This window comes from Myotis daubentonii, chromosome 1 (genome assembly GCF_963259705.1).
Source record: "Myotis daubentonii chromosome 1, mMyoDau2.1, whole genome shotgun sequence".
NCBI classification, from domain to species: domain Eukaryota; kingdom Metazoa; phylum Chordata; class Mammalia; order Chiroptera; family Vespertilionidae; genus Myotis; species Myotis daubentonii.
In genome coordinates this window covers 85,451,240-85,466,241 of record NC_081840.1, presented here as the reverse complement: position 1 = coordinate 85,466,241, position 15,002 = coordinate 85,451,240, and the positions used below count along the sequence as shown (strand labels likewise).

At 43.4% G+C, this 15,002-nt stretch overlaps 1 protein-coding gene across 1 annotated transcript; it reads right to left on the bottom strand.

Moving 5' to 3' along the window:
* Positions 1-305: 305 nt before the first annotated feature.
* COCH (cochlin) lies at positions 306-13,869 on the bottom strand. The gene is made up of 11 exons (XM_059710036.1): positions 13,435-13,869; positions 13,305-13,349; positions 10,641-10,797; positions 9,882-10,015; positions 9,109-9,171; positions 8,792-8,836; positions 8,535-8,682; positions 5,345-5,448; positions 4,434-4,660; positions 3,757-4,273; positions 306-1,251 (listed from the first exon to the last, which is right to left on the bottom strand). The coding sequence occupies exons 1-11, from the start codon at positions 13,466-13,468 to the stop codon at positions 1,076-1,078; spliced, it is 1,650 nt and encodes a 549-aa protein (XP_059566019.1). The 5' UTR covers positions 13,469-13,869; the 3' UTR covers positions 306-1,075.
* Positions 13,870-15,002: the final 1,133 nt, after the last annotated feature.

The window sequence follows — 15,002 nt, the reverse complement described above, 5'->3', positions numbered from 1 at the left end:
TGAGAGGAGAGTTCCTGGGGAGCAATGATAATTACATTAATGGAATTCTGAACACTTTTCGTAGGTACCAACTTCACAAGCACATTTAAGTAAAACTAATGCCAATTATAAAACATTTTTGTACTGTTTATCTGGTAGTGGCTGTGTATGATGCCTAGAACAGTAGGCATTCAATAAATGATAGAAAAGGCATAGTCTTATTGCATGATTTTTTAAAAAAATTCAGTTGGCCTTTCTGCATAAATTATTGAATGCAGAATTTTTACATGCCCTAGGGAGAAACACTTAGGAAAATAAAAGGCAGCTTAAATAGTCACTAGCAATTTTATTGCTTAAATATAGTCAAACTGACAATACTTTTCCTGCAGTTCTGCTATTTGAAATACGTGCTTTTCTTTAAAGCTATATGTAAATGGTAAGTAAAAATTTACCAACTTAACATTTTGTACATGGATGACTTTAGCATACAAGCCATATATACCCCTACACATAAAAATTAAGGGTTAGATAAATAGAAAAATACTAGGTAGTCCTGCTATCCTGTTCAGTGTGATAACTTACTGTGAAAATACACTACAAAATAAGCTTGATACCAAGTCCTTCCATTTCATCAGCAATTATAACTTTAGAATACTAAATAACATTTACTTGGGTCAAGATATATTTGAAATAACTTTTCTGTTTAAGTTTTTTATTTTGCTTATATATTTAATACAGGATGATAAAAGGAATGTTACTTTTGGTCTAAATATCAGATTCTTTTATTGAGCTATAGAATTTTCATATCTATACATTTAATATACATGTTAGAATAGAACTCTTAAGGTTTTAATCCATGATATACCCCTTTCCTGAGTTTCTAAGGGTCATGATTATGAAGCCTCAGCAGAGTGAACAATTATGTCTAAATTGTAATTAAAAGTAATAGCTTTAAGTGAATGCTTATTTGCTTAAAACAGCAGTTGGCTCTTAAATATAGTTTTGTATCTGATCCTAATATGCTCTATAGTATTTCAGTATTACTTATACATTATATCCTGTTGCACTTTTTCTTTCAGTTGTCGCAACATCACCATTATTGCTGGGATTCTAAGAAATCTCTACAAATGCCCCTGATGACATCAGAAACAATTGGTTCTAGTCCTGTGAACTCCCTTGTGAAGAAAGCGTGCGATTCCTTTGGTTTAGAGGCCATATCTCTCAGGTCATCCAGAGGTGCCCAAGCCACACCAACAGAGAAGATGGTGATACCTACAATGGAAATATTTTTAAAGGAATGTAAATCCAAGCTCCAGTTTACATATAAAATTACACATAGTTTTAATATATTAAGACATAGTTTCAGATAAAACTGCCTAGTAATTTCTGAAGAACTAAATCCCCTGTAGCAGATGGTTAGGAAAGTTTTGACAGTCATTGTAATGAAAATGGCTAAACAGTTTGGTCAAAACCAGAGCTTTACTGTCCGTGTAATTACCAGGCAAATGATCACTGACAGAAAAAAAATTTTTTTATAAAGTTCAATATCCATGATGATAATTACTAGAAATAACCTGATAAACATCTTTAAAAAACAACAAAAAAACACCCTACAGCAAACATATTTAGTGAAATGATGAAAACTTTACCTCTGAGATTGGTATGAGCTTGGTATGCCTGCTATCCTCAGTTTAGTTAACCATTATACTGGAGTCAGGCCATTATAATTGAGTAAGAAACTGGCACAAGAGGTGGGGTACAGAAATGGTGAAAGTTGTCTGAGACTGCACTGTCAGGGAATGGTGACTAGTCATCTGTGAATAGTAACTTCCATTTAAGTCTATATGTTACATTGGCAAACTGACCAGTAAGAAATTGTCAGCCTTTAATCCCAAAGCAAAAATCTGGTGATAAAAATGGCCAAAGAGAGCCCTTGCAGGATAGCTCAGTTGATTAGAGCATTATCCTCATATAACAAGATTGTGGATTCGATCCCTGGTCAGGGCACATACAAGGACCAATCAATGCATCGTAAGTGACACAGCAAATTGATGTTTTTCTCTCCCTCTCTATATAATCAATAAAAATAAAGCCAGAAGAAATGCCTGTGAAGCTGGAATTTCCTGTTACATTGAGGCATTCCATCTGCATTCCCTTGAGTACTAGAAGGCTTTTATTCCAACTGTACATTTTGGTCAGGGTGCTGTTGCATTAGTTTGATTCGCCTCAATCCCAATTGTAAAAGCAGTGGTTTAGTAGATTCTTAGTGTACTGTCTTATCTTCTGGGTGCAATTCCCCATAACATTTTGGGAGTTTCTGCAATAGCTACTCCCCTCCTAGCCAAGGCTTTATTCCCCTTCTAGTGGTAAACAGTGTTCAGAGTTGTGGAAGCTTAAGATACAAACGAAGCAGGTTTAGATGATACAAAAGCTATTTCAAACAATTTAGGATTTATCACCACCAGCCAGTCTCTCTAGCAAGAGAAAAATAAAAATTTTCCTCCCCCTTAGTTTTTCTCACTTTTAATTCTGCATTCAAGCTTAGAGAGTTGAGCTCAGGCCCAGTATATACTCATAGTTAAAAGAACAATATAAAAATGGTTGTGACATAGCCCAGAAAGTCTGTTTTCTGGATTTTGTTAAATAACAATACTATTCATGAAAAGTTCAATTAATCATATAGGGAAAATATATTTGAAATAGACTAGTTCACTTAATTTAGCCTGAATCCAATCCTGTTAACCATAATTTAGTCATCTACATTTTTTAAGGAGTATGATAGAAAAGAGGTCTTCAACATAGGCTAGTTTGCTGATGTATAAAATAAGCCAGATGTATAAAAATAAACCCATGTATCACTTAAATTACATTTATCAGTTTTAATAAAAATATCCATCAATATTTATAAAATACACAAATGCATTAGCAGAGGTGCTAATGTGCAAAAAAAGAAAAAGGTTGTTCACAAATAGGGAAAAGAACATCAGAAGAGTACAGAAAAATGGAAGGCTGCTAAACCCCCTCCCAATTGAACATTTTTGTTTTTTAAATATTGGACTCCAGTCACTCAGTTTCATCCCAGGAAAGGGAACCCTCAGCTATTTGTTGGCCTATTTGATCTCAGCAACACATGCTAATGTCTTCAGGAACTAGCGGCCTTTGCCAAAAGTAATATTAAGGTTGGGGTAAGAAAGAACCTTTTTATACTCTCTTATAACATCAGAGTGTGTTTTCATTGTCAAGAAGAAAAAAAAGACACTTAGAAAGTTTAGATGGAATTGAATTTAAATTTCATCGGTGACCTTATCAACTTAGAAAGCTCATCCCAGCCTGAAAACTACTAAAAAAAAAAGTTAGGATACATTTTCAAATAGCAGATTCACAGTAAATTATGATAAATTGTGACTAGGGGTTGGAGATGGTGGATATATTCCAAGTTTGAGTCAAATGTGAACCTATAACATTTCCATGACACGTGACATGGTTCTCATGGTATTTTCCCAACAATACAGTGGTTAGAAGTGTGGTTTCAGGTAGACTGCCTGGGTTTGAATACTGGCCTGACAATGTGTGCTTTGGGTGAGTTTATTTTCTTATCTGGAATGAAATTAGTAGAGCTGCCTTGACAATTGAATCAGCTAATATTGGGTAAAGCTTTTAGAATGTGACTGTGGCATTGTAGATGTTTACTTAATGAAATAAATGCCTAAGTTTACTTCTAAAATTCACTGAACCCCTCCTCAATTTCCCTTCCCAAAGGACAAGGAAGGACCTTACCTGCATCATGTGCAGCAGCAGCAGGGCCTCGAACATCATCATAGGACTGCCCATCTGTGACAACTACCAGGAAGTTCTTGTTGGGGCTGTCCCTCATGGGACCAAACACATTTCTAACAGTAAAAGAAATGGCGTCACCAGTAGCTGTTCCACCACTCATATAGCGGATGTTTCGGATAACCGCTAGGACATTCTCTTTGGTGCTATAGTCAGTGAAACTGAATTCTGTGCGCTGATCGTAGGTGAACTGTACAGCAGCTATCTTGGCACCAATGTCTGAGATTTCAAAAGTCTTGGCTATGTTGGAGACAAATTCAAGCATGATACGGAAGTTACTATCCCCAACGCTGCTAGAGCCGTCAATTAGAAAGGCAATGTTCACTGAGTTATAACAGGTCTTGCTGCACATCATCTGCTCGTGAGTGCAGAGCTTCTGCACTAGAGGCTTTACGTATTTTGTGGTGCCAAACCAGTTGGGCATGTGGTAAGAGAAGAAACCATTATTCCGACAGACAGCCTAATGGAAGGGAAGAACAGAAAAGATATCCAAAGGGGTCAAACATTGTTTCTTCTTAAAAATTATGAAATCTTGAATGTTAGATAGGGGCCAGTCAGCACTATGCCTCAAGGTCCAAAACTGAATCACTACCATAACAAGACATCCCTCACCTCCTCACCTTATCAATAAATGCAACATCCTGAACCATCCCCAATTCTTCAGGGATGGGCTTGGCCACAGAAACTATGAATACATTGACACCAAACTCTCTAGCCACAATGCCTGCTTCCTCAATGTCGTCAGAAGGCCAGCCATCAATAAATACCACCACCACTTTGGGGATCCCCTTTCTCACACCAGTTTCTGCCGTGAAGAATTTCTGGGCGGTGTGCTTCAAGGCTTTTCCTAGGGGTGAAAAAGAAGCAAACTGGAGCACCATGACTGCTCAAATGACATTTCTATTTCCCTATACCAACCTGATGCCACTTCGTTTAAGAATTTAACATATAGAGCCCGGTTCTATAATTGATGCATATGGTGGGAAAGTTTAATAATCTGTCAGGCCAATTTTGTCTTCACCTATCCCAGCACTTCCCAAAAGCCTCACATTTCCTTTCATTTACATCAGTCAGAAACACAACACTCCCACTCCTGTACCCATGCTCTCCATCTCGTCCCTAGTGACTGATTAGTACCCTAAGGACTCAGAATAAGAAGTCTCCCTTCTGAGGGTCCATAGTGCTACTTTAGTTCTTTCTACCACATCTACATTTATTAGGAACGTCTGTTGGTCTTTACTTCTTTTTAAACATTCCAAACAGGTACTTGCCTGAAGTGACATCTGCCCTATTCATTATAAGGATTTTGGGCCATGATGCTTTATTTTTTTTTAATAAATAAAATTAACCCTTTGGTATATTTTCCATTAAAAATTGAGCACCTCAGATGATCAAGTGCCTACTAGCCAAGATTCCAGAGACAGGAAGAAGCGTTTCACATCTCCTTATATTAAAAAAGCACAATACTGTTCTACATATCTAATCATTCATAGCCTCCTGTGTTATATCCCAGGTGCCAAAGTCTACTTACCTGTATTGGAATTACCCCCTCGGAAACCTACTTCCTTTATGGCAAACAAAACATCTTTGGCTGATGTAAAGTTTTTCAAGTAAAATTCTATTTTGGGGTGTTCACTACGTGGAAAAATGAAAAAAAGAGAATTGGAAATGCAAAATGAGCAAATTATATATCTTAAACTTTAAAGTGGACAATGTCTAAGTTTCTTTCTTAATCCCACATTATATCATCAACTAAGACATTGCATCTTTACTTGAATTTTTAGGGGTCTTTTAAAAATGTAACAAAAACAATTGCTACCTTAAGGATTAACTATAGTCTGGGTCAGGGGTCCTCAAACTTTTTAAACAGGGGGCCAGTTCACTGTCCCTCAGACAGTTGGAGGGCCGGACTATAGTTTAAAAAAAAACTATGTACAAATTCCTATGCACACTGCACATATCTTATTTTGAAGTAAAAAAACCAAATCGGGAACAAATACAATATTTGTATTTGCATGTGGCCCGCAGGCCGTAGTTTGAGGACCCCAGGTCTGGGTAATATGCTATATGTTATGTATAATCTCATTTCATTATAACTCTAGGAGATAGAAATTATTATCCCTATAATATAAGAAACAGGCTCAGACATTTAGGTAATTTTCCCAACAAAACATAGCCACACTTTAAATTCAGATTTGTTTGGCTCCCACTCTGCACCCAAAGTCCATACCTAAACTATTAGGAGCACCTGAAACCAGGCCCGGGTCAGGGCACTGGGCTTAACCGCAATCCGCCTGGTGTGGGGCAGGTCTGGCCCAGGCTGACCTGGAAGCACTGAACAGTGCGGGTCTATTGACCCAGGTCTCTGGTCGGAAGAGGCAGCTTCAGTGACACTAAGGCCAACATTTTAAATGGGAAGTTATGAGGAAACATTATAAAGTATGACGATATTGAGTTTTTCTTCTAATGATGTTGACATTTGCTAATCTTAAAATGATGTGTATGGTAGGAGGTTTGAGATTTTCCATATTTAATAGCAAACCAATCATGGCTCACTTTCATAACTACTCTGTTCATTAAAGACCATGTTGAGTAAAAACAGTTAAAGCACAGTTTGATGCACTGTTTTTAGATGTCAATATTTCATAAGTTCAAAATTTTAAGATTTTTGTATCAGTTGCCATTAAGCCAAGATTTTTGAGGGACAACTGTAGCACTGATTGTCTTGCCTGACGGGGTGGTTTCTGTATACCTGGTGGAATGCTGGGTCACAAAGTCAGATTTCGTGGGGTGATAACCTTTTCACTTTTATGGTCACTTCTCAACTATCCAAATTATGATTTATGAAATTTAGTCTTCTTTTGCATCCTTAATGATATATTGTTATCTGCTTAAATGGAAACTCTTGATACAGTTTATTCTAATGTTCTTCTTAAAGTAAAAAACTACAAACCAGGACATTTATAGAAAAGTGAGTCTTCGGGGTAGTGTAGTTTTCATCTTGAAAAATAATTGGGTAAAAATAGCAAAGGAAAAATGTATGAAGAAAAGGACTGTGGGGAATTTGCCTTATGGGATGTTAAAATGTACAATAAAGTGACAAAAATCAAAGCATTGTAGAAAGGATGTAAGAAGTAGCAAATGGATCAAAGAAACAGACTTGCTTAAACTTGTATATAAGATTATCACAAATCAATGGAATAAGAAGCTCATTTTTAAAAGGTGTTGAACAAATGGTTAAAACAACAAATGGCTTTTGTTGTTAAAACAACAAACGGTTTGGCTCAGTGGATAGAGCATTGGCCTGCGCACTCAAGGGTCTCAGGTTCAATTCCGGTCAAGGGCATCTACCTTGGTTGTGGGCACATACCGAGTAGGGAGTGTGCAGGAGGCAGCTGATCGATGTTTCTCTCTCATCGATGTTTCTAACTCTCTATCCCTCTCCCTTCCTCTGTGTAAAAAATCAATAAAATATATTTTAAAAAACCACAACAAATGGTTAAAACAACAAAGTTACATTCTCACACTAAAAAAAAAAATCTATCTAAATGAAGAACCAATTGTAAAAAATAATATAAGAACAAATTAAATATAAATTAATATCTGTAATAGTACTGGAGAAAACCCTTAAAAAATAAAGCAATTTAACTGTTTATTTCAGAGTACTTAAAAATGTCAGAACCCTCTGACCCAACCCCACTTCCAGGAATCAAGTCTAATCAGAGACACCACACAGATGTCATAGGATGTTCATCACAGCGCTCAGTGTAATGGTGAAGAAGCAATAGAAGAATGGCTAAGTAATCAATCATGCAGAGTAGCATGAGACATTTTCTGAAGAATTTTTGTGACATGATAAAGTGCTCAGAATAGTCGGGGATGAATAAAACAGGATATAAGACATTTTTATAGTCTGAACTTTTAAAAATCAAGAAATACCCTCATAGCCCTAGCCGTTTTTGCTCAGTGGATAGAGTGTCAGCCTGGGGACTGAAGGGTCCTGGGTTCCATTCCGATCAAGGGCACATGCTGGGGTTCTCGAGCTCGGTCCTCAGTGGGGGGCATGCAGGAGGCAGCCAATCAATGATTCTCTCTCATCATTGATGTTTCTATCTCTCTCCCTCTCCCTTCCTTTCTGAAATAAAATATATTTTAAAAAAAATGCCCTCATATAGACAAATATTTTCTTAAAATACTGAAAAGAAAAAAAAATCCTACAGTGATTATCTCTGGAGGTTATATTTGGATTTTTTTTCTTTATGCTTTTATGTTCTTTAAGCTTTTTATGATACACATCAATAAGTACTATTTTTAAGAGAATAAAAGTTAAAAGGTCAGGCTTCAAATCTCCAATTAAGGGAATATGGAAAGAGCTAAAAACAATAACAGAATAGGGAGGAGTTACAGATATATCACTGCCTGTTTTTCCTTCAGCAAAGAGAAATGAAGAATTGAGCAGAGTAGATGTGCAAAGGTAATCTGTATGAGGAACAAACCTTTCAGTCCACAAATAGCATAGAATTCTCTAAGTCCTTTTCTCCAAAAAGGAAGTACTTAGACTTACCCAGTCTGCTTAGGCAATCCTAAATCCTGAATTTATAGTTTGGGAACCCAGACTGTCCACAACTCAATATGTTTATTGAACTGAAACAAATGTACCTATAAAAGGACTGATTATTTGTCATCATTCAAGTCTCCTCCCATTATAACAAAGTTGATACCTGGCTTGAACAAGGCCCACATGTGGTCCTTCTGTTCCAATTCCCAGCATGAGAGCCACTTTCCCAACAAAGTTCTTCTGTAGATTAAATCGGCGCTGCCCAATATTAAAACTTCCATCAATCAGAAATGCAATGTCTGCTTTACAGTCTGTGAAAACCCAAACAAGTCTTTTTGTTAGCAGTTTCAAGAGGGAAGGAGGGAGGAGGGAGAAGGGAGGGACACAGTTATTTTCCCAAATGGCTATCTGGATTCTTACCTTTATTCCCAGCTTTCTTGTTGGGTGTTTTCTTTAGTCGTTTACCTGGTTGGGGGTGGGGTGGGGAAGGAAGCATTTGGCATCAGCAAAGGGCAGACAGTTCCATAGCAAGAAGCCCACATAGGGAAAAGCTTATGACAAGTAGTGTCATTCTTAAAAAGATATGTTTTTTGAAAATTTATTTCTTTATGATCTGGACTGGGGAAGCAATGCCCCAACAAAGAAGTCAGTCGTGTAGGAGGCCTACATATTTGATACGCCTCCAATGCAGGACTTTCCAGTGCTGTCTGAGACAATGTAGGCTCCATATTTCATACCTGATGGTGGCTGTGCTGTGGACACGGCTTGTCCTGTGGCTTCCTGGGTTCCACTTTTGCCTTCTGTTAAAATAAAGAAGAGGCTATTTTTTCCTCTTCCTTTTTTATCATCAAAGCACAACGAATCTAATCTAGAGTTCTATAGGATGGTACATGTAACAGAGTGATGGCAAATTTCAGGAGCAACTGCTGCATTCTTGTTTCAAAAAACCAAAATGGATTCTTATCTATTAGGCCTTTTTTTTTTTTTAAGAGAGAGAGGGAGAAAGAGAAACATCAATTTGTTGCCTCCCATAGGCAGGGCCCTGACTGGGGGTTCAAACCCACAACCTGGGTATGTGTCCTGACCCGGAATTGATCCTGTAACCTTTTGTTGTAAGAGATGATACTTCAACCAACTGAGCCACACTGGCGAGGGCAGGTCATATTTTGAAAAGATCACCAAAAATGAATTCACATTCATTCACTAGTTTTTTTGATTTAGTGTTACGTGGTCAGGGCATTCTGATTACAGACCATTCAAGTTTCTACCGCCCTCTTCTGATAGCAAGATTATTCCTCCCCAGTCTCCAAGTTTGGCCTGAGTGGGTCCTTGACTCTTTGGGTCCCCTGACTCTAGCCCGTAGTTGACCCCTTCGATCTTGACCACAGGTTTTGCCATCAAAGTTTCTCAGTTTGGCTGAGAAAAACAGAAAATGTTTTTTGGGGGGTTTTCTGGGGGTGGTGGTGGGGGGGCAATGTTTACACAAAAGTAAGAACATAATTGTACCTACTCGTCACTGTGAAAGAAGCAGACCATCTGGAAAGCGTTTGAGACTGGATACCATTGGCAACGACTGAGGAGTAGTTTTCTCGACCAGGTAGGCTGTAGATTCGCACAGGCCCCCCGGACTTGCTGATTACTCCCCTGCAGCACAAGAACAACACCTGCGATCAACCCACACTTTTCAGGCCATCCGACTGACTGGTGCCATGTTGCATCTATTATTTGATTTATCAGGAAAATAGTTCAGCAGGAAACCCATCTAAGAGTGCTTCCAGCCTTTTTCTGATCCGTAGTCAGACGCGTTATCCATTGCGCCGCTGGCCCACCTGCTAACTTCCAGCCTTTTTAAAAAACTTGCTTACACAGGTACAGCATCTGCCTGGGAAAATGGTTTTGTGCTGTCAAGCTTAAGTGTTGATAAGAACACACTTGTAGTATGTTCCCTCATCAGTACAATGGAGTAAAATTGTACCTACCTTGTAGAGTGGTAGAGTTGTCGTGGAACTTCAAACAATGGCTGGCACATACTAATATATTACATGATTAGCAATGTTTTAGAATCACAGAGCCAACTATCAAGAAATAATACAACTTGCCATCGGTCAGAAAGCTTCCCTTGTGTAGCTGGTGTTCAAGGGTATTCAGGAAAACCTTTGATGCCTATTATGGCACCACAAGAAAGAAAAGATGGGGGCTACAGACGGCTAGAGAGGGAGAAAAAATAATCACACGTGCGCTTCTCTCCCCTTGGCATGTTTGGGCTTACTTGTGGACAGCGGCGCCGCATACGCTTGACACAGAAGCATATACTATGTTCCCAAACACGGAGAATTCCTCAAGAGGGCAGTCCCCGGGGCAGAGCACATCTGCTTTCTCTTTCCTGATGTCCAGGCCTCTGGTAAAGCACGTGATAGCAATGGGCACTGCAGAGGAAGGAGAGAATGTAATAGCCGTTCTTAGGACGTGTTGGGCAGTGGGGGTGAGTGGGGGGGCTAGGAGATGAGATTGACATTTTACTTCCCTGATTTCGACACTTCTTGTTGGGAATATTGACTTATACACTGTCCCACACCACTCCAGATTTTAGCAAACTGAAAATCTGTTCTCCAATTTCATCTAGTCCTCAGCCACTATAAAGTCTAATGGGAAAATTTTCTCAGTTCTTATCAGTTTGGAAAATACATGATTGGGAGGTTAGGGGGGTGAGAAGAGATAAACCAAAGAACTTATATACTTACTAGAGGCCCAGTGCACAAAAATCGTGCACTGTAGGGGGAGGATCTTGCAGTCCGGGAACCCTCAAGGGATGTCTGACTGATGGCTGAGCAAGCCTAAGCCAGCAGTCAGATATCCTTAGTGCTACTGCGGAAGCAGGAGAGGCGCCTGTCACTGCTGCTGTGCTCACCAGCCATGAGCCTGGCTTCTGGCTGAGCAGTTCTCCCCCTGTGGGAGAGCACTGACCACCAGGGGGCAGCTCCTGTGTTGAATGTCTGCCCCCTGGTGGTCAGTGTGTGTCATAGTGACAGGTGGTTCCACTGTTTGGTCGATTTGCATATTAGCCTTTAGTATATAGGATATGCTTAAGCCCATGAACACAGGCAATAGAGTAGTGAAGACCTTGTACACCTGGTGTTCAAGGATATGAGGGGTGGTGTAGGGGCTGGGAGGGGGGGGGGAAATGGGAGATATCTGTAATACTATCAACAATAAAAATATATTAAAAAATAAAATACATAATTGAACTATATGAGAACTAGAAAATAACACTCATTGGCCATTTATTAATTTGTTCTAGAAATATAAAAATCTCACTTCTGATGACAACTGTGTGCATAGTTGCCTGAGGGGACGGTATTAAATCTGGGTTGAGCCTGTGAGGGACATTTTCATAGACACATGCACAAACCTAAGTCATCCTTTGCTTCAGAAGCACATTTATACCAGTTTTCCTCCAAATGCAGTGCCTTTAAATTATATGAATGTAAGCAAATCAGTAAAAAGATGCTTCACTTTATTGAATGTCATCTAGCTCAATCACTAATTTTACAAATGAAGAAATGAAAGCCATGTGTTAATCTGCCCAAGGCCACACAGCCCACAGAATATTCTGCAACTCCTACAGGACAGGAAACAGGGAAGTTAGTCCCTTCAGAATGGTGCCTGCTTATTCCTGTTCCCGAGAACTACCTCAGGCAGTGAGTGCATTTTTAGAAAGCACTGTTAATACTGTCAAGTTTTACATGGTCAACCCAACTAATAAAGAATCTAAGTTTTTACTGTAAGACAAGCCTTTGGCAACATGTAACAAGATACCATAATACAACATGTTAATCCATTAATTTGCTATAAATATTGAATTTATTTATTTTTAATCCTCATCCAAAGATATGTTCTTACTGATTTTAGAGAGGGGAGAAAAAAGAGAGGGGGGAGGGGAAGAGCGAGAAAGATTGATTGGCTGCCTCCCGCGAGCCCAGGACCCCAGACTGAACCCCTAACCTTTTCGTGCAGGGAGGACGCTCCAACCAACTGAGCCCCCTGGACAGGCAGGGCCCCCTCCTAAGGGCCCTCTGTGTTGAGCTGTACCCTGTATTGTAAGGTCCAGGGAGGCAGGATGCCAGATACACTGCCAACCCCTTGGCTCTGAAACATTCTAGGGTGTCGGGGGAATGAAAATCTTTACCAAAAACAGTAGCCTCACATCTGTTATCAAACAGCCTTAATCCTTCCTCCCATTTTCAGTGGCATCAGACACATTACCCTTATCTGTCAACACTGACTTCAGTGAGCGTGTGAGTGGTGGGGACGAGGGGGCGAGGAGAGTTGCGTGGGGCTGAATACAGCCGGTGCAAGCCTTACCCTCATTTCTCCTTTCAAGGAAAACAAAGGATACATTCCGGAAGGGTTTGCCTTTTACTTTGTAGAAAACACACCGAACCACACACCCATACTCGGACTTCTACACGTGGAACCAACTCTAAAACGACTCCCAAATGCTAGGGCACACTCCTAGAAACAGAGCCAGGGTCAAGCCTCTCTCTCCTCAGCTCTGAGGGTCTGAAGTCGGGTCTAGAGCGCTTCTCCTGGCTCCCAAGACTGCAGAACACCCGGGACTAGCGAGGCCCCCCTCTCCGGGGGCTCCACTAATACCCCTGCCTTAACCGTCTGCTGGCCGGCTGGCCGGCGGGCCCCGGGGATGTGGGTTGCAGGGGGGGAGGGGGCTCCCTTCTCCGTAGCTTGGAAAGAACGTCCCCTTCGGGCCGGAGGGGTCCCCCCGCGTGGGAGAAACGGGTAAGCCGAGCAGATGGGCCGTAGGTCTGAACCGGAGCGCCAGGCAGCCCTCCCACCTGCGCGCGCTCCTACCTGCCGGCCTCAGCCCCGCCCGCGGCCCGGACCGACCCCGCTTCCCCGCGGGGACCCCGCCACTCACCGGCTCCCTGGCAGCCCGCGGGCTCCGGCAGCAGCAGCCCCACACCTGCGAAGAGAGGACAGCACGAGGCGGGCTCCAGCCTCCGCCCGCTCGGCGCGAGGGCAAGGGGCGGCGAGGGGTGCGTACCCACCGAGGCAGAGGACCGGGATCCAGGCTACAGCCATGGTAGCCGAGGGGGCTGCTCGGACCCGGAGAGAGGGAGAGTGCGAGGAGGCTCCGGGGGAACGCGGGCTCCCGCTCCTGCGACCGCGGAGACCCCGCACCTCTCGGGTTCCCAGGAGCCGGCGGAGACCGAAGCGCCGCGGCCCCGGAGCTGACGCCCGCTCGGTCTGGAGGCGACGCTCCCGCTGCAAGCCGAGCCCGACCCCGAATCGATGTGCAGCCCCGGACCCGGGTGGAGGGTGAAATATGCAGACAGACAGACAAGCTGGGAGCGACAGAGGAGACACACGGACAGGCTCAGGGACCCGCACGCCCGCGCCGGACGCCCGGGGCTCTGCACCTGAGTCGGACCCGCCCCGCTGCGCGCGAGTGCGGAGAGCGCGGCGCCCGTGGCCGCTATAAAGGCTGGGCCGCGCGCATGAGCACTGTGCGGGGGCGCGCGGGGAGGGGGCCGGCCGGTCCCCAGGGGCCGGGCGGCGGCGTCCCGCTCCCCCCTTCCCCTCCCTGCCCCGGGGTGAGGCCCGCGCCGAGGCGCCTCCCCCCCGCGGCGCGGGCTCGGCCACCTGGACGCCTCGCGGGTCCCCGAGGGAGGCGCAAGGCCTGGGTCAGAGTCCGGGACCGCGGGCGCCGGCGTCAGGGTGTGGGGATCCGTGTGGGGCCACAGCGGGGCGCGCCTGGGGACGCGCGCGGGGGGAGAGCAGAGGGCAGGGCGCGGGGCCCCAGGCCGGACTGCGCCCGGGGCGCGAGGCTGCCCGACGTGCGGCGACTGCGGGCCGTCTCGCCCGGGCTGGGGAGTGACGGTCCCGCAGGCACAGTCCGCGACAGCAGGCGGCGGCGCTCCCCTGACCCCGGGCCCTGCCTCGGCCAAGGCGGCTGAGGTCGCGCAGGGCTGCCACCCGCCCCAGCAGAACCACCAGGTCCCCGCGGCCTCAGCACAAAACTGGCCAACTTCGTGCTCCCGTGGAAGCAGAGTTCCTACTTCTAAAGCAGCGGTTCTCAACCTGTGGGTCGGGACCCCTTTGGGGGTCGAACGACCCTTTCACAGGGGTCGCCTAAGACCATCGGGAAACACATATAATTGCATATTGTTTTTGTGATTAATCACTATGCTTTAATTATGTTCAGTTTGTAACAATGAAATTGGGGGTCACCACAACATGAGGAACTGTATTAAAGGGTCGCGGCATTGGGAAGGTTGAGAACCGCTGTAAGTATAACCAGCCTGGGCTGGTAAATGCATGCCCTGGATTTGTTAGAAACCCTGTGGACCCATTGGTGATTTTTTGGACCTTAGGGATCCAGCCTCCCGACTTGGATTCCGCTGGAGCCGTATTTTCTCCAACGGGCTCCACCTACTGTAATGGGGAAGGCCACGTCTGTGAGACGGCCCTATCGCGCCTTGCATCTGCCTTTTCTTCTTTCCTGCAGCGGGGCTGCCTTTGCAAATTCCCGGACCTGGGTGTCTGTTGTCATTGCACAGAATTTCAGAATCTGTAAGTGTTTATTATCTGCTAGGGAAGCATGGACACTCACATT

What these genes read in the sequence shown, in the direction of transcription:
- COCH (XM_059710036.1), bottom strand. Translation starts at nt 13,468, where the DNA reads ATGGCTGTAGCCTGGATCCCGGTCCTCTGCCTCG. An exon ending in CGCGGGCTGCCAGGGAGCCG is followed by an intron (nt 10,798 to 13,304) that starts GTGAGTGGCGGG and finishes CTTCCTCTGCAG; the next exon opens with TGCCCATTGCTATCACGTGC. An exon ending in TGCGGCGCCGCTGTCCACAA is followed by an intron (nt 10,016 to 10,640) that starts GTAAGCCCAAAC and finishes CTTGTGCTGCAG; the next exon opens with GGGAGTAATCAGCAAGTCCG.